Below are 27,423 nucleotides of genomic sequence, written 5' to 3'. Positions count from 1 at the left end.
TATAATTTAAAAAAAATATTCTTAACCCCACGCTTTTTCGTAATTGATTAATTAATTCAGAATTTAAACGTTGCTTGAAATGACTAGCCGTATTTGGTGACCAGATCTGAATATCCAGGTTCAGAATTTAAACGTTGCTTGAAATGACTAGCCGTATTTGGTGACCAGATCTGAATATCCAGGTTTAGAATTTAAACGTTGCTTGAAATGACTAGCCGTATTTGGTGACCAGATCTGAATATCCAGGTTCAGAATTTAAACGTTGCTTGAAATGACTAGCCGTATTTGGTGACCAGATCTGAATATCCAGGTTTAGAATTTAAACGTTGCTTGAAATGACTAGCCGTATTTGGTGACCAGATCTGAATATCCAGGTTCAGAATTTAAACGTTGCTTGAAATGACTAGCCGTATTTGGTGACCAGATCTGAATATCCAGGTTTAGAATTTAAACGTTACTTGAAATGACTAGCCGTATTTGGTGACCAGATCTGAATATCCAGGTTCAGAATTTAAACGTTGCTTGAAATGACTAGCCGTATTTGGTGACCAGATCTGAATATCCAGGTTTAGAATTTAAACGTTGCTTGAAATGACTAGCCGTATTTGGTGACCAGATCTGAATATCCAGGTACTTCCTCACCTTCCACTCCTTCCCTTAGCCATAAAACTTACCCCAATTCAACATAAAAATTGTTTAAATTATCGGATGTAATGAAATGCATAATAATTAGACCCCAAAATACTTAATTATTCAGGGAAATAAACCCCTGAGTCATCAGTTGGAAATACCAACGACATTAAGTGAAATTAACAATGCAATAATCCTATTATTGCATTGTTTAAAATTTCACTTAATTATTAGCATTAGCAAATAATATTGGGATTAGCAAATAATAATTTACGACAATTTACTCGGAAATCAATAAAGCCAGAATAATAAAAAAAGAAAGTTATCACTTACGTCGTCTGTAAGTGGCTTTACCAAAGTTTGATAATGCCGTCAGAAGGTGAAACAGCTGTCACGCGTAATAATAATTACAACTAGCAGAACTTGTTTATAAACACACTGTTTTTATAAATTTTTTAATAAGACTGTTAAAATAAAAAAAATCTCTAAATTGAAATGGAGTTCTACAAACTAAACTTAAAATCAAATAAATTTATTGCGAAGGTTCAAAGTACTGTACTGTAATATTATATTAAATAATTTTTACGTGTTTAATTATTGTTTAAAGTCAGATTAAAGCGATTAAAAAACCCACCTGGCAATTCTTATTCGAGTTTCGTTGTTTTTACGTATTGGCGCGCTTACAAGCATCAGTCGTCTCATTTTTAACCATTAATATTTAGTGTGTAGGAAAGAGAGAAGACGCTTTTCGACACACTTGTCGAAAAACTTGTTGAATGCCGACGGGCATACTCTTCTACAGATTTTATTAAATATTGATATGTAGGTAATATTGATGTGTAAATGAATGACATTGTGAGAATTTTACCAATAAATAATAAATGAAAATGCGGACATGTAGTTTATGTTAATTTTTTTATTGGAGCATTTGTTCGAAGTGACTACCATTATTTTCGATGCAAGCGTGTAGTCTTGTTATATTTTGATTATTTAAGTTTGCAGGATTTGCTTTAATTTCTGCAGCGGCTTCCATCACTCGTTCGAGCAGTTGCTCTCTTGAGGCTATTGGCTTAGCATACACTTTTTCCTTGAGAGCCCCCCACAGGTAGTAATCCAGGGGGGTCAGGTCGGGTGATCTTGGTGGCCAAGCAATGGCCGGACTTCCACGGCCTATCCAACGACCAGGAAACTCGACATCCAAGTAGTTCCGCACGGCAATCGAATAGTGTGGTGGGGCTCCATCGTGCTGGAACCACATTCTCCGTAGTAATTCGAGGTTCACATCTTCCAGAATCTCGCCCAGTTGCACTTGTAAGAACTCCAAATACATCGGTCCATTTAGTCTGGGAGGCAACTCGATTGGACCGAGTATTTGATTTCCCAGGATTCCTGCCCACATGTTGATGGAAAATCTGTCCTGGCTCGACGACTCCCGAACAAGCTTGGGGTTTTGTTCAGCCCAATGGTGCAAGTTGTGCACATTTAGCACTCCTGTTTTAGTGAACTGTGCTTCGTCGGTAAACAATATGTTTTTCATGAAGTCTGCATCTCTTATGACATTATGCAGCATTCTTCTGCAGTACACGACTCTGGAAAAGTGGTCATTCTCCATGAGGCCTTGGCAGCGCCTATAGTGAAAAGGTTTGAGCCCGTGCTTCTTCAGAACTCTCCATACCGCCATGTGTTCCCTGTGTCCTATCATCAGAGCGACCCGACGCACGGACAGCGTGGGGTCTTCGGTAATTAAGTTCAGGATTCTCTCCTCAACTGCCACAGGAACGATGTTGTGTCCTCCGCCGGCGCCTTCAATCCGTCCGATGCCACAGTCACGCAATTGTTGATACATCTGAAACAAAACAACAAATAACAACTGCTTTTATTATTCAGCTCAGTAATAATGTCAAATAAACAATCGCGGGCTTTTTCACTCATTTTATTTTTAAAGAACACTTATTTTAGGCACATATCAGAAAACTTACGTTTTCTCTTCATTTATTTCATTTTTTTATAGTAAAATGTATAACAAAGTGTTTTAAATTATAATTTTCTTAACTAGGTACGGTTGATATCTTGGATTCACAGGGGTGAAATTGAATTCAAGTAATTTAAATAATCCCATGGTGAGAAAGGGAGTGAATTCAATTGCAGTGAATGATGCATTTATTAGAGATTAAAATTAATTAACTTTTTAAAACGCCGTTTAGTGACCACTGAACACAAATCACCTAAAGTACAATTTACATTTTTAAAGTTGGTGGCCCCTTGTTATGTTTTTAATGTTCCCAGTTTAAATTTCAAAAGCGCTTTTTGGCATTATCAATGAATGTAAATAGTTTCAATAAACAATTGATAGGGTACAAACCTGGACAAAGGTAGCATGGTGTGGGACGCGTCTTCCAGGAAACCTCATGCGATACTCCCTTACGGCTGCTCGTGAATTTCCATTGCAAAATCCATAAACAAAAACAATATCTGCTTGCTCGGCAGGTGGATAATTGAGGGGCATATTTCAACAGTAAAAACTTAGATAACAAAACAAAAACGAAACTAGAAACTTGATGACATGCGAACTCCCAAAACAGCACTGACCACTGATACGAGACGGGGTGGCGGGAACCACACGGGACTTGAGACAGAATATGTGTGAAAGAGATGACAGTAGCGCGGCGTTGCCAATTATTTTACCCCTATACTGTGGGCAGTAGCGGAGTGTGGAAATTTTATTTATTTTTTGTTTTTAAAAGAAAAAAAATGTTACCGGACAGCAAAGTGTACATAACATTTTTTACTCCAAATGTGCTAAGGAATAGCTGGTTAAAGTTTGTCGGGTTAGTGCCGATACACCCTGTATACAGGGTGTATCGGCACGTACCCGACAAACTTTAACCAGCTATTCCTTAGCACATTTGGAGTAAAAAATGTTATGGGCACTTTGCTGTCCGGTAACATTGTTTTTAAATTAAAAACAAAAAAAAAATTAAAAATCCACACTCCGTCACTGTCATTTGCATTGTTTCTCGTGTTCAACAGCTGTTATTAGCAAGTGTGTCAAAAAGTGTCCTCGCTCTTTCGCACACACTAAATAATAATAGTTAAAAATGAGACGAATGTTGCCGTGCCATTTCGTTGTGATTGTAAAAGCGCGCCAACGTAGGTACGTACGTACATTATTCGACGAAACTCAAACAAAATATTGCCAGACGGGTTTTCAAACTTTGACAAAGGATAAAACATTGGTGACATGTGGTGAAAATATGAATAGTAAATTTTTTATTAAAAAAAAATGTTACCGGACAGCAAAGTGCCCATAACATTTTTTACTCCAAATGTGCTAAGGAATAGCTGGTTAAAGTTTGTCGGGTATGTGCTGATACATCCTGTATGTGTTTTGAACAGTCATTTCCTGCACTATTTACGAGTATAATTTCGTAAATGTTATTATAAAAACAGTTGCAGGTACCTTTTTAACCTTCTGTCCCTGAACGCTGTCTGCTATGGTGAAGCCAAATCCTGCCGCTCCCTTCATCAGTCTCAGAGTCAAGACACCTCCGTCCTCTGCAAATACAAAATTAAGTTGTTTTTTTTACACTAGTGTACCCCGCAATGCTTCGCTATTGCTAATGTCTTCCTCAGTCGTCTCCGACTTCTTCCACCATTCACTACTGTATACTACAATGTCACTGTTAAAAAACTACATTATGTCGAATTTAATTGTGAGATATTGCGATAAGTATTCCTCGGGCATCACCGACTTCTACCATTCAAACCACTTTCTGAACCAGGGGTGGCCAACCTTTTCAGCAGCCGGGCCAGATTTAAGAAATGAGATTGCCTACCGGGCCGTACTAGAGGTGAGTCGTACTAGCTCGTCTTGATCAGAGATGTGCAAAATGGGTACCCAAAACCATTTGAAATGCAAAATGGAAATGGGTCAAAACTTTTCCATTTGAAAATGCAAAATGGTTTTTAGAAAAGCATTTCAAATGCAAAATACCTATTTTCAAAATGCATTGAAAATGCACAATGGTTTCTCAGGTCAAACAATCAAAATAATTATAGAATTTTTAAACAATTTTGTCATTTAATGGACATCAATGTAGAACAAACATATTACATGATGGTAAATCTAAAAACACCACGACTACAGATTATGAAACCACAAAAAATTTGTGCGGGACTAATGTTGCCAACGTAAAAACATAGAAACTGCTATCTAACATTTAATATTACAGTGTCATGGCCCCATGTTCAGTATTTGAATCAGTATCTTTTGTAATGGTATCACTCAATTGCCAGGGCTCCTACCAGGGAGCAACTTGACAAATGTAAATTATCTCTCATAGCGAGGTTGAGGACCGACTGATATTTGGGGCTTATGAAAAAAAGATGAGTGGAGATAGTAGGAAGAATGTTGCAAAAAAGCATTTAAAATGGAAAATGCATTGAGAAAAGCATTTAAAATGCAAAATGCAAAATGGTTTTTAGAAAAGCATTTAAAATGCAAAATGGAAAATACCCATTTTGCATTTTGCATTTCCATTTGAAATGGATTTATTGGAAATAAAGCACATCTCTGGTCTTGATACTTGGAACAACTGGTAAAAGTATGAATAAATACCTAGTCCAAATACCTGTTCCCTAGTATTTCACACTTGTACTTAATTTTACAAGTAATGGTATGCCGAAAGGAATTATTGTATGGGGTATTGCTCACTCGGTGCTGGATTCCCCACAATATTTTTTCGAATCCACGGGGGGTTGCTAGATTATTTAGATAGACGAACACAAACATATGCACGCTGAATTTTATATATTAAGAAGAAGATTACTCCACACCTGAAGTGAATAATTTTACTCAGGGTCTATGCCATCTTTGAGGATGTGTGGATGGTCTTTTTAACCCTTAGAAGCCCAGTAATATTTTGTAAATATCTCAAAGCCAAATATAATATTGAAAATTATATATGAAATAATTGACAGACATCTACAATATCAATATTTTACTTTTGGAATTTTCATGGACAGTATTAAAATGCGTTCAAAACTTCTAAAACCTAGTTCTGCACAATACACATTGCAGTGCACCTGAAGGTAGTCAAGATTTCACTGAACTGCTATTGTAGTTGGTCGGATCCTGAGGGTTAAAGAAAGGAAGGAGCGGAAGTTCTCGGAAGGAAAAGGTATGAGGGGTGAGTAGGAATCAGGGAGTCAGTGAGTCCAGGAGTGATGGACGAATGAATCCTTGCAAAGCTATGGGTCAAGAGTCCAACTGGACTCAAAGAGTCTCCCTCAACGGGTTTTTTCCGATCTAGCCCAACAAGCAATCGGTGAACGGTCGCATCCTGTAATGTATATTGTTGTAACATTCCAATGTTTACAAAAACGGTAGAGTAGAGATGTCCATCTCATGATTGTGGGATTAATTTCCTGTCAAGTAAGTTGGGTGATCATAAATAATAAGAATGAATTCTTAATGGAAAATATATTGAAACATCAAGAGTTACAACAAAGCAGTACAGATGATAAACATGTAACCATAGAAATAAATATAGGCACATACCCGATGGACTCCTGAATCAAACTAAACTAACTTAACGTGAAACGAAAGAACGACAACGGATGGCGAACGAAAACTTGCTCTCGGCAGCGGGGAACGGACCCGAGTCGAAAGCCAGGACATCCTTCTCTTGGTGGAAGCGGGAGGACGCAACTCCTTCAATGGACGCCTGCAGGGGCATCAGGCCTGCAGCACGTGGTAGTCGACCAGACTCTTCAACGGAGCCAAGACAGCAATCCGTTTTCTTAGTGGAAGCGGGAGGACGCAACTCCTTCAATGGACGCCTGCAGGGGCATCAGGCCTGCAGCACGTGGTAGTCGACCAGACTCTTCAACGGAGCCAAGACAGCAATCCGTTTTCTTAGTGGAAGCGGGAGGACGCAACTCCTTCAATGGACGCCTGCAGGGGCATCAGGCCTGCAGCACGTGGTAGTCGACCAGACTCTTCAACGGAGCCAAGACAGCAATCCGTTCTCTTGCGACACGGGGACACTCCGCCAAGAACAACCAGCCACAGCTAGGACCAAACCAATCTCGGTTTCAAGTCCGAAACACGAGCACTCCGACATGACCACCGGCCAACACTCAATAAAAGCGGGATTCCATATTCCCCCACTAAAATAATAACAAACACGAACTGTTCGTGAATGGATAAACACCCCGCGCCTTTTTTAAAAGAAATAATAACTCCTATTCACATGATTAACTCAGATTGAAGCCCCTTTAAAGGAGAGTGACTGGATCCACCGACCCACCGGCCTAATGGGCCGGGGAGGAAGTCACCATAAACAAAACTGTACTTCCTTCCTTCAAAATATTGCCAGAGTTCGAGAAAAAACACTCTTTCAAACACCATTACTTTAGACTTACTTACATTTATCATTAACTCATTCTTCATGCATACTTCGTTCATCCCAGACACGAGAGACTGTAGATCATCTAACCATTGTCGCCATTTTACATAAAATCTTTTATCCTGTGATTTGATATGTATCTATCTGCTTCACTCGAAGTAGTCCTGTTCTATTTTGAACACGAATACTATTATTTTTGACCCGATCACAAACCACCAATGATCGATCTGGTCACTTTTAAAAAAAAGATTCGATCATTTGATCGTTGAGCTATCAGCTTGTAAATATTGTAGAGAAATACAGATACTAGATAACTGAAATAGGCTGTCATTGTGATTGACATCTGCCCTGATGATGGAAATTGTAACGCTGTCCATAACGTTGGCTAAAGAAAGGAGAAAGCGCATCACGGCATAATAATGCAGAAATTAATCATGGTAATACTTACGCATATACGGCTGCGTGGTAGACACACTATCCAGCAGCAGATGATCGGCAGAGGGGCACCTGGCCGGGAGCCGCTCCTCGAGGAGAGGGTCCCTGCGCTGTTCCAAGTCGTAGCTACGGTTCTCTCCAGACCAGCGGGTTCCCATCAGGCGGTCAAGGTCAAAGGAGCGGTTCAATTGGGACATTCGTTGCTCCAGTTCAAAGGATCTGGGAATATTAATTAAATTTGTTAGATGAGGTAAGGTATCAACTCAGGAGGTGGTCATTTGACCGATATCATTTTTTCAACTTGATGTCATCAATTTTACACCTTTAAATAAACTTTCCGTGAAAACAGAGCCCAATTTATTTAATTTCTAACAAAATGGCAGCCAATTCACATTATGGCATTACTTCTGCCACAACTTGTATTCATACTTATAGTAGAACCGCGTTAATTCGAAATCCACGGGACATCAAAAATCAAATAAACGAATTCCCACGTAATTCAAAATTTTATGAAAACAATAAAACAAAAGATGCAGAAAATCGAGTTTCTCGGCCGCCCCTTCAAATCCGGGTAGTATCTTAGGAGTAAATTCGTATCAATACGAATTGTTCCCTTGTAAATCGAATTTTCGCAGCCGATTACCGCCGCGGTCGGTCCTTCAAGTTCAGTTATTCAAAGATACCACAATCGTAAAAATACCACACATTTCCGCGTAAATCAAATTTTCCCCGACCGATTACTGTCGCGGCCGGCCCTTTAAATTCAGATGTTAGAAATAAATTTGTAAATTCGTAAAAATATGTCATATTTCAGTGTGAATCGAAATTTTTCGGCCGATTTCTGTCACGTTGTATCTTTTAACTCAGATAATCGAAGTAAATTTAGTAAAAATATGATATATTTCCGTGTAAATTGAAATTTGGCGGCTGAGTTCCTACCCTTTAAATTCAGATATTTGGTGTAAATTCGTAAAACTTTTTATTTTATTTATTAAAGGAAAAAGTACATATAAGTAATAAGGTTTACAATTACAATGACAATATTTAATACAACTCTTCCAGAGAAGCATTAGCTTGTGGTTAGAAGAGGAGTGTACATTATATTATTGTAGATATTATATGTATAGAGACTCGCTGCGTCGGGCCTATTTATATAGCCAAGCCGACGGCGGCAGTAGCTTCGCGAGACCGCTGGTAAACTGCTGGCTACTCCCTGGATCTCTATGTTTCAATACTACAACTACAATAGCAGTTCAGTGAAATCATGACTACCTCTAGGTGCACTGCAATGTGCAGTGTACAGAGCTAGGTAATAAATTATAGTTTGTAAAAAATTACAAACATATCATTGCCAATAATACCAAATGAAAACTTCATTATCTATGGATCTATGGAGCGATTGGCATTTAAAATTTTATTCTCATTTGACCGTTTTTCATTTTTAGACCGACCTACTGCTGGATGATGAGACTCGTGGTTTGTAGTTAAGTACTTGAGAAGTACATCCGAGTCCTACTGGAGGTCTAAGGCCAATGGGTAAGACCTTCGTCTAGCAGTCAGATGGAACGAGTTTGATGCAGCAGGTAACTATAAATATATATTCATAGTTTTATTTTTATTATTTTTTAAATGTAATGCCCTGTACCTGTTGAGATGGTTTGGTCTATCCATCATGTCCTCCGGTTCCTCCAGATGCTCCCTCTCGTAAGGGTTGGTCATCCCTCTTGCGTCTCTCTCCAGACTGCTGCCCTGTGATCTCTTATCAGCTTCTTCCATGCCAAATCTGTAAATAGCCAAGATGATAATAAAATATTCTTCAACTTAACCTAACCAATAGGAAGCATGATCTGGGCAATAAGTTTGGGGGTACTATTGTTATATTTATTGACTCCATTTATAGAAATAAGCATAATCTATCTTGTACAACTGGCATTTTGTTGAATCCTACACATTATAGTAGCATTGGTAAACATAAGCATATGTTCCGATAGCCAGGCAGTCCTAATGGCACTGGGAAGTAACCGATGCGACTCCAGACTGGTGATGGAATGCAGGACTGTTCTTACAGAACTCGCTACCTAATCGGGCTGACGAACTAGCAAGGAAAGGGGCGAAAGCACCACTTGTAGGATCCGAGCCGGCCGTAGGAGTAACAGCTTGCCACACTAAATTACATATTGATAGGTGGGTCAAATCCCAGCACCGCAAAGAATGGGAGAGGGCACCTGGAATGAGACAATCCAAAGTACTCATAAAAGGACCAGACCCTAGACGAACCAAGAAACTACTCGATATGGACAGAAACTCCCTGAGGGAACTGGTAGGACTACTAACGAGACACTGCCATCTCAGGAGACACATGCAGATATTGGGAGTGGAAAACACCAATAGATGCAGGAAATGTGAAGAGGATGAAGAGACTCCAATTCACCTATGGTACCAATGTCCTGCCCTGGTGGGAACTAGGCTCAGATACCTGGGGAGACATACAGTAGAACCAGAAGACATAGACACATACCCAATGACAACCCTTGTGAACTTTATTAAAGGGACTGGGTTGTTGAAAGGGCCTATGGCCTAAGTGCTCAAGGAACTATGTGTAAACTGTCTCGCTTTAAAAAAAAAAAAAATAGTAGCGTTGGTAATGTAGTTTTAGTGATTGTCTTATATGTAGAATTGTTCTAGTTTCTATTTAATTTATATTACTCTTACATACATGTTATACTAATATTTTTTCATATTCAATTTATCAGTTTACCGTTATATCATGCTCTAAAACTTTTTGTATTTTTTTCAATAGCTCACTAGGTATATTCTGTTCCTAAAATCCATGTAAAAATCAGGCTGGGCATAAAACCAAATAAAATAAAGTACTGTATTCCGTGTTCGTCTTATAGTGTAAGCGAGTAAGCGTATCTTGTTATCTCAGTCACACCCGTGATATAGAATGTGGTATTGATATACATTCAACAACGTTTGAATTAAGAATTTATTGGAAACATAGGAGTCATATTTCATCTTGAGTTTGTGAGACAATAGCAAGTCTACATGTATTGTAACATCATTGCATTTAAGGCGAAGCTTAATGCCAAATCACTATTTTGGGGCCGTTCAAGTATTACGTAAGCAGATTTATTACAATTATTTACCCCCTCTTCCCCCTTGTCACCAAAAGTAAGCAAAGCTCTTACCCCCCCCCCCCCCCCTCCCATGCTTACGTAAAAATTGGTACCTATATGCATTTTTCTGTTAATGTATTCTGTTTTTTAAGCGAGTACCTAAACGTATTAATTATTTGTGGGAATCCCCGAATATGTATTCGGTTTTCAAACATAGACAATGTGTGGGTTGCCAATGTGTAAAAACTACTAAACTACTGCTGAGCAGTGCTGACGTAATCACTATCTCGACCCCCCCACCCCCCATATCATCAAAAATAAGCAAAGCAAAGACCCCCCTGCCCCACTATAGTGCTTACATAATACTTGAACGCACCCTTTGATTAAAGGGGGGCTAGGGTTTTAAAATTTTTTTTTTTTGCATTTTTTTTTAATTTTTTTTAAATAAATGCTTAATATGTTAAGAATATTGTGTTCAAATTTCAAGTTGATTGGAGCAAAATTGACGAAGTTACGAGTATTTTTATACCTGTCGGATTTTAATCCCTACCCGACCATACGTATAAGCCGAGCAGAGCAGGAAGCTGAGAGACAAACTAAAGAAGGCAGGATTCGTCGTAGACAGGAGCAAAAAGGTGCTTTAGACATCATGGATGATAGCAACATCCTTTATGGACCTGGCATTGATGATTCAGTGTGAGGTAAGCCGATAAAATTTGCTAATAAAGGTTTTATACCAGATTTTTTAGTGTTCAAAACTTTATAGAGTTTTTCCCACAACTCACGTTTTCAAAGTCGGTGACCGTCATAACTTCAAAACTACTGCACCGATCCTTTTAAAATTTTGAAAACTATTTCTGTACATAATTTACGAGGTAACGCTGGAGAGTTTTTTTCAAATTTGTTAACAATTATTATTTTACAATAACAAATTAGCTGATTTTTTTCACTAAAAATAGCGTTTTTCCCTTCAAAGTGTTCCAAAAAAGTGAAAAATTAAAATTTCGAAAAACCCTCCCAGCGTTACCTGGGAAAAACTATTATCTAACGAATGAACTTTATTTTTTTGATTTCAGATGACCCAGCACCGAGTTATGAGGGGCACCGCCATTCTACTTTTTTTGAGACACGTCCGAATAATTGCTGCCATTGCCGTATTTTTTAATATTTCTCCGTGAAAATTTTATACAACATTCTTAAAATGTCATACTTTACTGTACTATTAGATTTAATAAAGAGATTTTAACTGTGTTGTCACAAAAAATTCACAAAAAAATGCCTTTTTTCGTACGAACTAACCCTAGCCCCCCCTTAATCTTTATAACGAATTGGTGTACATTATGAATACCAAAAAATATGCTTTAGATAAATTGAAGGTTTTTCTATCGCTTCGCTTGAGTAGAATACAAATAAATAAATAAATTACTCAATAAAAAATATAAATGCAAACTACTAAAAAATATTTTTAATCAATAGAAATGTATGAATGCGTAAAGGAAACAACTTTAAAAAAATACAGTATTATAGCCAAGATTATTTGTGACAGTTTTACTTGATTAACTTCTTTGCTTTCTTATAAAATTATTTACAAAATAAATAAAAACCAGTTTTTTTTGCTTGAAATCTAACGTTTCTAGACTCCGTTTGTCAAACGATTTTAATGCCTATTACCTACGATATAAGGTATACCAAGAATATACATATTTTTGGCTTGTAGCTTCCTCTTAAATATAAATGTAGCTATTTTCTATATATCCTCATTCATAGTTTATTTAATAGGACCCTTCAAAAATGATAGATAGATGTTAGTTACACTGTAATAGTATGTATTCAATGTACAGTTCAGTTACCTATTATGGTGACTAGATCTGTCTAGCAGGTCTTCCGGCTCGTCCAGATGTTCCCTCTCATAGGAGCGGTTCATCCCCCGCGCGGCCCGCTCCAAGCTGCTTCCCTGGGATCTTTTATCTCCCTCTTCCAAGTTAAACCTGATATTCAATTCAAATTCATTAGAAAGTACAGCAAAACTCAATGAAAATAATGCGTTTTAAGTGTCCGGAAAAAATCTCTATATGGAAATTATCATGCTCAATTAAGAACTGAAAAATGTGATGCAAAGAATGTTAATTTTGCCTTTTTCATGAGAATAACGCATAATTCTTAATTATCAGGAAAAAAAAATTTCAAGTGATTTTCTGGGTGACCGGATAACTCATCAAAATGATAATTCATCACATCTTTAAAAAGTTATATAAAATCATGGAAAGTGATGAAACAAAAACTTTATTAACTGGATTAAGTAGGTTAGGTTAGGTTTAAATTATTATTTTTTCATCGTTTATAATGACTTTATATCACTTTTTAAAAGTGTGTTGAATTGTCACTGTGTTGAGTTATCATGGAACCAATTTTCTGATATCTATATGTTCCAAATATTTTATTGTCCAAGGATTTGACATGCTTGGGAAGACAAATGGAAAGCAGCTAATTTCACGTCCAAAACGGCGCATACTGTCATTAATTATTGGATTTTGTAAAAAAAAATACATAAATACAAATAAATTTAAAAAAATCCCATGAAATAATGCGAGACAACTGTAAAAAATATCTAAATATGTAGTATAAAATAAAGTCACCATCTGCGTCGGTCTGTTTATGCGCTTAATTCTTCAAAACTATGCAACGGATTTTGATAGGGTTTTCACTATCATTTAGAGAAATTCTTCCTACCGGCTGCGCCAATTGTTATATCTGTCTTACTTTGCAGATTTAAGTGTTGGGAACTATTTGTTAAAAAGTCAAAGGTTCTTTATAATTGTGTTTATTAACGTTACAAATAAATAGGTCTGGATTTAGTTACACTGTTCATTACCCGAGGGTTGGTAATTCTCTGGTTTGAGAAGCTTGTTCCCAGTCACTATAACCTCATAAGCAATTGTTACACTCTAGCGACATCTGTCGGACTCTGCAGTAAGCTTTATGACTAGTGCCATCTATCGCTCAAATACTCAACTTATTACCATACATCACAGTTTATAAACATAATACATGCATATTACATTTGTAGAAAGTAGAGAAAAGTATCAAGTGGTAAACCAACTATTTTCAGGCACTGCATTGCAACGCTGGCTAAACCTTATGAGATACTCCTAAGATAACCCTCAGTAACGCCGGGTACACGTCAACTAGTGTAAACAAAGTGGTTTTATTATTTCTACATAAACCTAAAAAAATAAACTCTATACGAAAAACAATCGAAGGAGTTTAATTAGCTTTATACTACTTAATTAATGTAATTGTCATAAAAATTATTGAGAACATGAGCTCGTAAAACAGTCAACTGGTTATGGACGTTATAAAAATATAGTAAGCAGTAATAAGGAAGTTGAGTGAAAAATATTTTGACTTATAAAAAATATGTTCATGTAGATAAAAAAATATCGATTCTAAAAATATAAATATATTTCTATATTATTATTCTTAGAATTAGTTAAACGTTCTTGAAAAAGCATTCAATAGCAATAGACTGTATAGGCTCCACGATTGGTCGAAAGAATTCTGACGTCACATGTGTCGTGACTTGTACGTTCAACGGATCACCTATGGTGCATCTCTTTCTATTACATGAGAGATGGTCGGTTTAGATGAGAGAGGTGTATAGGCCAAAGGTTTATTTGGGTTTGTCAAATATATGTACGTATTTGTTGTTATTATTATATGAAATGGATTTCTAAAGATACATATTCGTATAGTGCTTTATAATAATATGTTGTTTATTGCATAACTTAGAAGTTTTTATTATTATACATGTCACATAGCATGTGATACACTTCAGGCCGCCGGCCGCCCAGAAAGGTCTCACAGTGAACTGGGCTGTAAACCGTTATTTTACTTTTGGTCTTTACTTTTCTGCGCGGTGGTCCTGAATTAGCGCGTGGAACGTCAACAAGTAGCGACGGCAATACCGTACAAGTACCGTACTGGGCGGGAAAAGCAAATATTCTAACTTAAAATATTAATTTAACTATGAAATCTTAATCAATTTTCTTTTTTTTTAATAACATCAATTCTAATAGACGGTTAACATTGGTAAAAAAATTACTGGAATTCCTTGTTGAAGAATTAAAATTTTTTCCATACAAAATGCTTGAGCGTCGTGGTTTTCACAGTTCGAATGACGTCACACCACACCCCGCCTCTTACCGCTCAGATTCCGCTCGTTTTGGCGGGCTTAATAAAATTTAAACTTTGAGAATTAATTTAATTATGAAAACAAACTTTAAAAAAAATGCCAGTATTTAAGTTTGAATGCGAACATTGATAAAAAAAAATAAATAAAATGGACTCAACTTCCTTATTGTTGATTGAGGTACTAGTACATATTGAATTGTTTGGCTTGTTGGAAATAAGCCGACATAGCTCAGTGGTTCAGAGCAGCTGACCGGACAACAGAAGGTGCGGGTTCAATTCCCGTTGGCGGCATTACTCAGGAGATATTTTAAATTTGTAATGACATTTCAGGCGACTAATTATTGCTTATAATAATTTGTTGTCTGTTATGCTATGCATAAAACCTTGCTTGTAAACATTAGTTTATCATTAAAGAAACTAATATTAACGTTGAAATATGATGAACTGTTCAAATTCTGTGAAACAACCGGTTCTAAGTGTAGTTGGAAATAACTTTAACCTGTGGTGTCCCAGGAAATTCCAAGCTCAATTTCCAAAGGCTCAAATTCCAAAATCAAATGTCAAGTGTCCACTTAAATTTTTTTTGTGTCGCATTGTATAAGTATATGATAACAATTCTTCCAGATTTCGGTAGTTTATACAACTGTTGTTACTAATAATATTATTTTGTACAAGAAACCTGTAAATAAATAATGCTAAAAATATAATTTTTCATTATAACGTAAAAATTTTGACATTTCTTACGAAGTTAATTTTCATCACTTTTCTTGGGTGAAATATTATAAAAATTACATCAAAATAATGTAGATAAAACTATCTTTCTGATGATACCTCAAATCTATTTTTTCCACAATCAATTTATATCAAAAATAATGAAAGAAGACGCTTTGACACTAAAAACGCGGCAAATATTTCGTTGGCATTCCACAGAAAAATTCTTTGTAAAAAATCTGAAAAGCTAGAAGTCATTCCGGTATTTGCTGCGTAAAGAACGAGAATAGCCCAAGCGATTGTGACCTTGTTCTTCATACAAATTCCTTATACATAAGGGTCAAAATCGCATATAATTTTTTTTTTTTTTTAAATTCATAGATAATGTGCCGCACTCACATATGCGGTCCCGGGACATGACGGGTTAAGAGTTAATATAAAAGGTGTCTCGATTATGTGGAATAAAACTTCAGGGTTAGGTTAGGTTAAATTTCATCAATAAAATACACAAAAAGGGGAGTCTGCATCAGATGATCACATGGTACCACAGAAATACCTTTCTCTCAACTCCTCGGTGAGATGTCTCATCCTGGAGGCGCCGCCAGCTTCCACCGCTACGGTGGTCAGGACCCTGGTGTTGGGATCATTGGGGTCAAACGGAAGAGGGTAACCTGCAAACATAAATAATATAAATTAAACATTTTGTCACGAAAATTGAGTAGATTGTATCTTAGTATATATTATTCACAGACGAGCCAATCAGGGAAAGAGGAACAATCCAACTGACTGTCCCACTTTCGGTGATTTGTCAATAAATGAATCTTACAGTATACAGGCAACTCGGATTGTTATATCACCATTCGGTCCTTGAAATTAAAATCTGCTTATGAATTACTAGTCCCTTTTACAATGGCGTGCAAATTTTTCCCGAATCGGGTAAACAAAAGTTCAGGCTTGATTCCAAAATTTAAAATTTTGTTAGACACTTTTACAAATGTGTTATAATTTACCCACCTCACTCAATTTTAGCGTCGCTAAGCCAGACGATTCCTTTAACCTTTCCTTATCTGTGGTGTGTATTTACTACACATTGCTTCTAATAACTTTAATAACTCTATAAATATAATAAATTATGGGTTCAGATTTTAGGTATTCCTCTGTTATACATTTATGCACAGAATTAAAAAATAAAATTTTGCATTGTTTTCAAATTGAATTAAAAATCAGAGATTTTTGTTGAAAATCGGGAACAAATACACCAATACAATCAACCGTGTGACAATGCTACGCGAAGAGTGTGCGAGGAAATGACACGCTATTGATATCCCGCTTTAGTTCGCTATGCGGGAACATGAGAAATCCACACATCCGCAGTTGTATTTTGATTTAGACCATCGATACCTATGACCGCATAGCTGTGTGTGTGCTAGCACTGCTAGCCGCCAGCCAGTTGGTCGCGGACCGTCTTTAGATGTGGACCCCTCGCATGTTTTTTTAGCATCTGCCGATGCTTTTTTCATGTTTTCAGCAATTAAATTACAATTATTATCACTTTTGATATAAAATATAATAAACATAAGCGATTTGCTATGAATATTCATATTTTTCCGAAATATTAAATCGCTTATTTTGAGATGTGTACTGACTACACAGCACAGGAACGCGTGGATTTTTTTAGCACAGTAAGGGAAAGGTTAAGAACAAATATTCAGATCCTGCGCAGAAAAGTCCCATAATGTCCCAGCGCTGCAAACCTTTGCCTTACTTTACTGGTTATTTCAATGTGTGCTCTTCGGTGGTCAATGTACGAATGTTCTCATAGTTTATTCAAAGCTTTCTCGAACCCTCCTGGTGTCAAAACTATGGTCATGTGGTTTGCAGATTTTATGTTAGGGCAAGGTTACTAATTTGAACAGTCCGTTCGGAGCGAAGACTTGTCGGGCGAAGCTAATGTCTAACACAGCGCCTTTAAGGTATTTACTAGCGCCAGGCGCCCTTTGACCCATTACCGGCCCTGTATCTATGACATTGAATCATACTAATTGTAGCCAGGTTGTATTGGAATCTTGTAGCTGTTTGAGAAGTGTAGTAATGTATGTGCTAACCTCTACATAGTTCCAGCGTCACAGCTGTTCCTGGTGGGATGTCCTGGAACAGGCGTGCCACTCGTGCGTGGCCCACCCCCAGCACGCACGTGTTGCCAACACGCACAAGGAGATCACCGGTTCTCAGGGCACCTGGAATCAAAAATAAATATTTTTAATTAATTTTCATATTCAGATATTACTATCTCTAATCTCTAAATAGTATAAAACCAAATCATTATCCGCATCTATTTGTTTCGGCGCTTAGTTCTTCTAAATTACACAATGGGTTTTGATAAGGATTTCACCATCATTTAGAGAATTTATTAATATAAGTTTTATATACAGGGTGTATCGGCACTAACCCGACAAACTTTAACCAGCTATTCCTTAGCACATTTGGAGTAAAAAATGTTATGGGCACTTTGCTGTCCGGTAGCATTTTTTTTTCAATTAAAAACAAAAAAATTTAAAATTTCCACACTACATCACTGTCATTGGCATTGCGTTTCGTGTTAAACAGCTGTTATAAGCAAGTGTGTCAAAAAGCGTCTTCGCTCTTTCGCACACACTAAATAATAATAGTTAAAAATGAGACGAATGGTGCCGTGCTATTTCGTTGTGACTGTAAACGTGCGCCAATATAGGTACACACGTGCATTATTCAACGGAATTCGAATAAAATATTTGCCAGATGGGTTTTCAAACTTTATCAAAGGATAAAACAGTGGTGACATGTGGTGAAAATATGAATAATAAATTTTTTATTAAAAAAAAACGTTACCGGACAGCAAAGTGCACATAAGATTTTTTACTCCAAATATGCTAAGGAATAGCTGGTTAAAGTTTGTCGGGTACGTGCCGATACACCCTGTATAGGTATAATACATGCATATTATATTTATAGAAAGTAGAGAAAAGTTAATGTTTTGTAATCAAGTCGTAAAAAAATATTTTCAGGCACTACATTGCTAACGCTGGCTAAACCATGTGCGATACAGCAAAATAATGTACTACGGAATTGTATATCTTAAAAAGGCCTATAGAAAAGTCTGCGATGGTATATGTCTATCCCTTAAGAATAACCCCCAGCTACGCCAGGTACACGTTGGCTAGTGTTATATATTTTCAATGGTGTGATGTATGGTAATAAAGTTGAGTATTTAAGCGATAGATGGCGCTAGTCATAAAGCTTACTCCAGAGTCCGACAGATGTCGCTAGAGTGTAAAAATTACTTGTGAGATGAGATTGACAGGGAACAAGCTTCTCGAACCAGAGAATTACCAACCCTCGGGTAATAAACAGTGTAGCTAAATCCAGACCTATTATTTGTAACATAAATAAACACAATTATTAGTAGAACCTTTTACTTTTTAACAAAGAGTTCCCAACACTTAACCACTCAGAACATTAGAACGTCAAAAGACGTAAATATGATAATAGCGGTCAAGACATTAGAACGTCTTTTCACGTAAACGGGCGAGATTTTACAAAAATTGATTTATTTCCATCACTAGTATACGGATTGCCATGATTTAAAAAACAGAGTATCGATAATGAATAACGCTACACGTCTGTATTCAAGAATATCTATGGAACGTAGAGGTGCATTATCTAAGCCGATTGAAACTGTCAAGATGTTCGTTAATAATTTATTGCGTTTCTAAATAATTTATTAAAAATATTTTAGTTTGGACGGTTAATATTTTGAGGTGACTAATAGTTTTTAAATATATTTCTTCTCTATATAAAGTGTTATTCCTTTATGCTACTCAGAAAAAAGTACATTTTTCAAGGCTTTGAAATAATGGTAAGCGATTTTTACATATTTTTGACGTTTTCATAAAATGTATATTTAGAAACGCAAATATTTACGTATAACAACACAATGCGATAGTGGATTTCATAATCTTTCCAAAACATTTTTTAGAATGAGGCTACGTTTCCCAAAACGTGAGTTATGAAGATTTTAGTAAAACTCGTAAATAACACAAAAATTATCACATTCTGACAGTACTCAAAGGGACACATAATAAATAAAATTCTATGTCTGAGAGGTTAAATCTGCAATGTAAGGCAGATATAACAAATGTTAATCTGCTCAATTTATCTATTTGCTTACATATTATTTAAATTGTATGAATTGTATTGTATTTGTGTGGTCTTATTTGTTAGTTTTTAAAAAGAAAAATAGCTTACCATCGAGCCAGGCAGGACTGTTAGGAACTATGGACTTGATCTGAAGGTAGTCCTCACAGCATCCATTGGAAGATTGTGCCTCACTGGCATCATCTGCAGTTTCACTGGCTCCCCCGACCAGGGTGAAACCCAAACCCTGTAACAAACAGACAAAATATTTATTAAATACGTAATAGACACATATTCAAAATTGGAAATAATGTGTCGAGAATTCAGACAAGCGATAAAGTAGGTACCTACCTATAACAGAATTTATTTTTTCCATTTTTTTTTTAATAATTCTATATTTGAAATTTATATTTCTTTTGATTCAAGTTCTTTTGATTAACGCGATGCACTACGTCGTGTAATATTTCGAATCGAGCCGCTATCAATAACACACCTTACGTAGATGGCGATAAGGTTTAAATTCCCGCTTCACACCATCCACCTGTTTTGATTTACGCAACAAAAAAAAATGGCCAAAAAGTGCCTTTTATTTTATTTTGTGGATGTTCAGGCACAAATATTTAAATGTTTTTCGATCATTTTAAAAATAACTTAATTTTCCACATTATACAATAAAACCATAACCGAAAATGGGTTCGTAAGTAGGAGATTTTGAAATTTAAAGCAGTTTTCATAGGCCTATACATTATTTTATTCTGGGCTTATAAAAAGACTTATCTAAAAAATACTCGATTATTTCAAAGGCCAGGATGTATTCTACTCTCAGTATTTAATTAAAGCATCTGAAACATTTCTAGGCGACCAAATTTTCAAACCAAAAACACATGATTTTAAATTACTATGTAGTGCATCGCCTTAACCTTGACAAGTATTCAGTTTTGTAATTTTCCAATGGTCTGCACATTTTAGCTGACATGCAATTATCAAACCCACAATAATTATAATATCCCGTGATTTCATAGGTCTGCACTAGTAATATCATACATAAATAGAAAGAATACTCTCAGTATAACCCTGGTGAAAGCCTAATAGAATCGAAACGCTACTTGAAATTTGAAGGCATCTGTGGTCGAGTGATTATGACCCTTGACTACGTATCCTGAGGTCGCGGTTTTAAATCCAGACGTGAGCCAATAAATTTCAAGTGATTAATTTGTGTGATTTTATAATTTAATAATTAAAAATAATACATAGTATATTTGCGGCATGTTCCACAGTAGTAGATACTTTCAGTATCGCCCTGGTGGAAAACCGCCATTCAAAATCGAAACGTTACTTAAAATGACTTTAGCTGCGCGTTCGGTGTCCAGTTCTGAATAGCCAGGTACTTCCGTCTTCCCCATCTCCTTCCCATCCCTACTCTCTTCAACCTCACAATATACCCCAATTGGGCAAATAGTCTCGCTTGCGGCTGGTCCAATCGCTCCGCTCATTCTCGGCAGGACTGCAAGACGACTGCAACATAGCTGCTTTGGTCAAGTCACAATCTCATCTTAATATTTCTCTTATAATTCTTGTAACTTTTGAACGCGTTAATTTGCTCCGTTTTATCTATACCTGTACGCGGAACATATTTTAAAATACCTATGCACGCAATTAAATATCAAATTATAGCATTCTGGCATGATTTGTTGGACTAAATAGACAGAACAGATTATTCTCCACAATATGAAAACAAATCCTCGTGTGTCAACACTCTTAGATGTTTATAAAAACAAAAACATTAAATTTCATACAAAGACGTACCGTATCTTTTGAATGTGGTCCCGCCATTCACTCGGCGTGTGTGTACTTAGGTGATAGACACAAGTGGGACACCATGATCACTTATCATTTTTAGTTATAAAAAGTTGTGAATGACATACTAGTACTAACGCCATCCGTTGACAAAAATGTAAACTAAAGGACTAAAAGGCGCGAAGAGGCGCACTTGATTATCGATCTTTTTTTATGAAATACAATTTTATTTTTGAGAAATTCTTGTAGATGTCAGCATCGTGATAGTTCTACGAATGTCCAAGTGAGCAAGAAATACATTTATGACGAAAGAGCGCTGGAATATCGGCTGTCAAAGTTTCCGTATCAATTGTTGATACAGCCGCGTATGAGTATAGACTTTTTTCCGTAACAACAGTTGATACGGCCGCGTGCAATGAGTTAATAAAATTTTAGCAGTAATACAAATTGGCGAAGATTAGATGTAATCCAGTTATATCACTAACAACATGTACGCACTCACATACTGCCTAATAAAACTGTATGCCTGGACATTGGAGGTCTAGAGTCATTTTAATAAAAATTAGCTTCCTTTATAAATAAAACATTAGTTGTGAAGAAGGAAACCATCTGGCGATTGGGGGCAGTTTTGAGACTCTTGTGCGGTATTCACATTTAAAAGCGAGAGTATTTTTGGTTCAACGCACCTATTTTTAGCTCAATTAATATTCAATACAGAGATAACTTTATTCTTTAGTGAAATAAATATACAGGGTTTTCCAATAAGAGGTGTTATTTTGAATAGCCCGCTATTTCGGTAGATGTTACTTTTGAAGCTGTCATTTTTTCAGCTGACATTTGACAAGTAGAAACTACGCCATTAATAAAAATGGAACGATACACGCTTCAACAACGCATTGAAATTATTAAAATTCACTTGAGTGAATCAAATGCAAATCATCTTGAGTGATGAGGCCCATTTCCACCTCGTTGGCTTCGTCAACAAGCAAAATTGTTACATCTGGTGCTCTGAAAACCCAAGAGTTATTATTGAAAAGCCTCTCTATCCTCAACGTGTGACTGTTTGGTGCGGTTTATGGTCCGGCGGAGTCATTGGACCTTACTTTTTCGAAAATCAGGCTGGAGCAACAGTTACGGTGAATGGATTGCTATCGAGAGATGATTAATGATTTTTTATGGCCAGAATCGGATGGTATTGATCTGGACAACGTTTACTTTCAACAAGACGGCGCTACGTGCCACACAAGCAACAAAACCATTGATCTTTTACGATTGAATATCAAAATTACACCTCTTATTGGAAAACCCTGTAGTTTTCATAATATAAATTTGATAAAATTATCAAGTACCGGTTGCAATAACTTTGAAGATGAGCCCGATCGTCTCTGTTAATATTAACTAGCTGATGTGAACCCGGCGTTGCTAGACTTTTCTCTACTTTCAATAAATATATTATCCACGTTTTATATATGTGATCCTTCCGGAAGAAATTCTTTAAATGATAGTGAAAACCCTATCAAACTCCGTTGCATAGTTTACAAGAACTAAACGCACAAACAGACAGACGCGAATAGTGACTTTGTTTTATACTACAGGGTTTTCCAATGAGAGGTGTAATTTTGATATTCAATCGTAAAAGATCAATGGTTTCGTTGGTTGTGTTGCACCTAGCGCCGTCTTGTTGAAAGTAAACGTTGTCCAGATCAATACCATCCAATTCCGGCCATAAAAAATAATTAATCATCTCTCAATAGCAATCCATTTACCGTGACTGTTGCTCCAGCCTCATTTTCGAAAAAGTAAGGTCCAATGACTCCGCCGGATCATAAACCGCACCAAACAGTCACACGTTGAGGATAGAGAGGCTTTTCAACAATAACTCTTGGGTTTTCCGAGCCCCAGATGCGACAATTTTGCTTGTTGACGAAGCCACCGAGGTGGAAATGGGCCTCATCACTCAAGATGATTTGCATTTGATTCACTCAAGTGAATTTTAATAATTTCAATGCGTTGTTGAAGCGTGCATCGTTCCATTATTATTAATGGCGTAGTTTCTACTTGGCAAATGTCAAAAAATAACAGCTTCAAAAGTAACATTTACCGAAATAGCGGGCTATTCAAAATAACACCTCTTATTGGAAAATCCTGTATTTGAAGATGGGATTGTTGTTGATTTCAATTGCCTCCGTAATTAGGTGTGTGCAATGCGTATTGGGCCTTCTCAGCACTCCAGGAACAAATCCAAAGTAATGACCAGTTTCAATTAAGTGCTCGGCAATTGCCAATTTGTCCGGATGGCCGAGTTTGCATGTTCGAAAGTTTTCTGCAATCCTTTTGGAGATGGTCCGTTCTGCCTGGCCTACATACACTTTGTCACATCCGGAACAATCTACAAACATCAAGAGGAAACTTGGGATTTGCAGGCCTCGGAGGGGGATGGATTTTAGCCATTATTCCGAAGATAGTCTTGGTGCTTTGTTCTTCAGTATCCTGGCAACATTGTCTATGATCAAGTATCGAAGGATAAAATATAAGTGGGAACAAAGTGGTAAACAATAATACTCACACATTAACAGTCACACTCCATTGGAATACATTTTTATCAATGAACAGATAGGGACAAATTACTGTCACGCTGGTGTAGGCTGACAGTATTAAATGACATGGGTGTCGCTAACATAATAAGCAATTTATATTTCCCTTATCATTGTGAAACTGATATTATGTTGAATGTTTAACCCCACAGGCCTCTGGCATTTTCTGTCAGAAGGTCGGAGCATTTAAGCTTTGCAATAAAATCCAAATAAATGCTCAATAATTCTGAATGTATTCGAAAACTAAAAACTGTTTTTTAAAGGTGATGAAATACGCTTTCAAATTATTTTCTCAATTAATTTTAAAAACATTACAAAAAAAAAAAAAATTTATGTGTTTTTGAAAATAAAAAATGTTATGTTATTACAAATTTTGAGCGCGTCGCTTTGAGATACCAGTAAAACAGACAAACAAATACGCCCACAACTTATATCGATTTTCTATTCAGTGTCTTCAGCCGCAGTCCGCTATAAACTCACTTTCATAGGAAAAAAATATTGAGCACCTCGCATTGAAATACCAGTAAAACAGACACATACCTGAGAGGATTTGAGCAGTGTGACGGTGAAGCGGTGCCCCGTCAGCTGGCCGGGGTCACGGGAAAGCATAGAGCGCAGGTTCATGGCTTCTGCGTCCACTTCGCGCTCGACGCTGCCCATTTCTAGAAGAAAGGAAGGATTCAATTAGTTAATGATGTTGTTGTTTGATGTTGCAGCCAATTGTTGAGTGTGGTGAATCATGAAATGGATAATGGTAAGACTTGTGCGGAAAGGCGGTACAATTCTGAGATTAGTAAAATTTTAATGCATCCATTATCAATCCAGTTATTACAGTGCAAAAACTAATTTTGAGAATTATATTTAAATGCCAACCTGCCCACCCCTCAAACAAACTATTTGCTAGAATTATGGTATTAGATATTCGCCAGTTATTTAGTAAGACAAGCTTGTGCTACATACGGAAAAATAACCTGCTGGTGTCTCCACAACATCATGCGTGTTCCCTAAAACTAGAACCACATTCGCTCAACGGCAATTCTGGTTCATCGCTCCTAAAATATACAATGTCTTAAACACCGATATAAAGTCAATTAATTCTATATCCCCTTTTACTATCTGTGCATTGGCTATTTGAAAGGGGACAAACCTTCTTTGAAGAATGCACGAGTTCCTAACACTGTTTAAAAAAAAAGTTTGAACTTTATCATTTATTTAGTTTTTTCTTTATCTTTATTTCTAATATGGTTTCTATACACCTTTGATTAAAAAAATAACTATTCATTTTGGTTTGGTATTTTGCCCTCAAATCCAAATTTAAGTTTTATTTAAATCAAAGTTGATGCAATTGAGTCGAATGAATGATTGAGCAAGTGTAATTGAGTTGAATGAATGATTGAGCAAGTGTAACTGAGTTGAATGAATGATTGAGTAGGTGTAATTGAGTTGAATGAATGATTGAGTAGGTGTAATTGAGTTGAACCAATGATTGAGTAAGTCTAATGGATTTTTTTTAAAATTAATTAAAATCAAATTTAATAATATAATTATTAAGTTCTGCAAGTATTTTTTGGTTTTTGTTATTGTTACAGCTGTTTTGGCTTTCAAGGCTATTTTCAAACTGTGGTTTTAACCACATTTAGATGACTTATTTATATGATTCTATTTTACCCCCTCCCAATTTAATGATTTATTACCAGTTAAACCGATTTACTAATAAAATGTGTTATATATATAACACATTTAAATAAATCAATAGCAGCCACATCATTATTAAACAATTAAGATAACATTAATGTGGGGAAAACAGACTTTAAAATACCCCCACAGAATATGAAATCCACTGTCACAATTATTTTATTAGTAAACCAAAAAATACTTGCAGAACTTAATAATAATATTATTAAATTTGATTTTAATTAAATTTAAAAAAATATATTAAATGGAGTTCAAGTGTAACGGCCGTTGTTCCCAACATTTCGAACGATCAATCTCAGGGTCCGATCAGCCAAGTGATTTATTCAGTAACGTTCGATTCGCCTGTTTCCAAACATCTTTACTGTTGATTATCTTAAGTGGCCATGCCCACTTTCATAGACAATAAAATGACATCAAAGTTAAAACTTTCAATGCTAAATTAAAATTGAAGAATTAATTATTGTATTTATTATTAATGCATATATTTTTTTAAGTACTGTAATACGTAAACTGATATTTAATATTTAAGCGTATGAAATATGTTAAAAATAAAGTATTAGCTTGTCTTTAATGTCACCGTGCCTTGGCCTCGCAAATATGTTTCACTCTGTTGACACTTTTTATAAGTAGTCATTTACTGAGGCAAGCTTAATCCAGTAGTTTGGCTTCCTTAAATTGGTTGATCACTCAGTTGTCACTTTTCCGTTGGAAAGAGCATAGGTGTGCGTTTCAGCAGTGTTGAGCCAAAATTTCGGCTCAGTAGTTGATCAGTAGGATTGGGAATAACGGCCGTAAGTGTAATTGAGTTGAATGAATGATTGAGCAAGTGTAACTGAGTTGAATGAATGATTGAGTAGGTGTAATGGAGTTGAATGAATGATTGAGCAAGTGTAATTGAGTTGAATAAATAATTATTGGGTGCAACTGAGTAGAAGAAACGAATCGATGAAAGCAATTGAGTTGGGTGAATGGTGTAACGGATGTGATTCAGTTAGACAAAGGTTTCAGAAAGTATAACAAAGTTGAATGAATGATTAAGTGCGATTATTATTGAATTGAATGAATATTGGTTGCAAGCAATTAATTACAACGAATTTTATGATAATTTCAATTGAGTTGTATGAATGATAAAATTAATTGCAATGGGGTATTTTCATAAACTGCGAATACCGTTAAATGTGTTGAAGATTTAAAATTTATTTTCTGATTATGATTATAATACAAGAAATATGTAATTTTAATATTTTCATTCACAATTATTGATTTCAAACACGATCTTAAAACCGCACATTCTGAAACGGTTCCAACTGGCTACGTCATTATGACATAGAAAATGCCAAATGGCTGGTAAGACATTAGGCTGTCACTAGCGTCACCCGGCGTAACGTCAAGGCCGCCGAATTCACAAATAAAAACAAACATGTTGTTTTGGCGGCAAATCGAAAACAGCACTTTTTATTATTTTATAGAAAAATTATTTATCAACATAAAGGGAAAACAAAAATACCTTCATTATCGTAATTTTTTTCGAGAATAAAAAAGGTGTTAAAAAACCCTATTGAGTTGATTAACAGGATGATAGTAACTGAGTTTGATAAATGATTGAGTAAATATAATTGAGATGAATTTGGGGTAAAATTGAGCACAATTATTACCCAGGTAACTCCA

The 27,423-nt window shown here is 36.1% G+C and overlaps 2 protein-coding genes across 4 annotated transcripts in view; both read right to left on the bottom strand.

Annotated features, from left to right (window-relative positions):
• Positions 1-27,423, bottom strand: part of LOC149409778 (membrane-associated guanylate kinase, WW and PDZ domain-containing protein 1-like) — a 126,998-nt gene that overhangs the window by 46,851 nt on the left and 52,724 nt on the right. For all 3 annotated transcript variants that reach the window (XM_089649379.1, XM_089649381.1, XM_089649380.1), the window contains exons 4-11: positions 24,601-24,722; positions 19,781-19,916; positions 17,602-17,733; positions 16,053-16,167; positions 12,445-12,582; positions 9,121-9,258; positions 7,489-7,694; positions 4,091-4,185 (exon numbers count right to left, since the gene is read on the bottom strand). In XM_089649379.1, the coding sequence (XP_089505505.1) occupies positions 4,091-4,185; positions 7,489-7,694; positions 9,121-9,258; positions 12,445-12,582; positions 16,053-16,167; positions 17,602-17,733; positions 19,781-19,916; positions 24,601-24,722 (1,082 nt within the window). The remainder of the gene's footprint in view (positions 1-4,090; positions 4,186-7,488; positions 7,695-9,120; positions 9,259-12,444; positions 12,583-16,052; positions 16,168-17,601; positions 17,734-19,780; positions 19,917-24,600; positions 24,723-27,423) is intronic.
• LOC149409779 (uncharacterized) lies at positions 1,134-3,450 on the bottom strand. Its single transcript, XM_089649052.1, has 3 exons — positions 2,993-3,450; positions 2,069-2,476; positions 1,134-1,145 (listed from the first exon to the last, which is right to left on the bottom strand). The coding sequence occupies exons 1-3, from the start codon at positions 3,134-3,136 to the stop codon at positions 1,134-1,136; spliced, it is 564 nt and encodes a 187-aa protein (XP_089505178.1). The 5' UTR covers positions 3,137-3,450.

This window comes from Hesperophylax consimilis, chromosome 29, assembly GCF_061612785.1.
Source record: "Hesperophylax consimilis isolate HC1 chromosome 29, BYU_Hcon_1.0, whole genome shotgun sequence".
NCBI classification, from domain to species: Eukaryota; Metazoa; Arthropoda; class Insecta; order Trichoptera; family Limnephilidae; genus Hesperophylax; species Hesperophylax consimilis.
The sequence above is the reverse complement of the archived record's forward strand: the minus strand, read 5'-3'. Positions and strand labels throughout refer to the sequence as shown.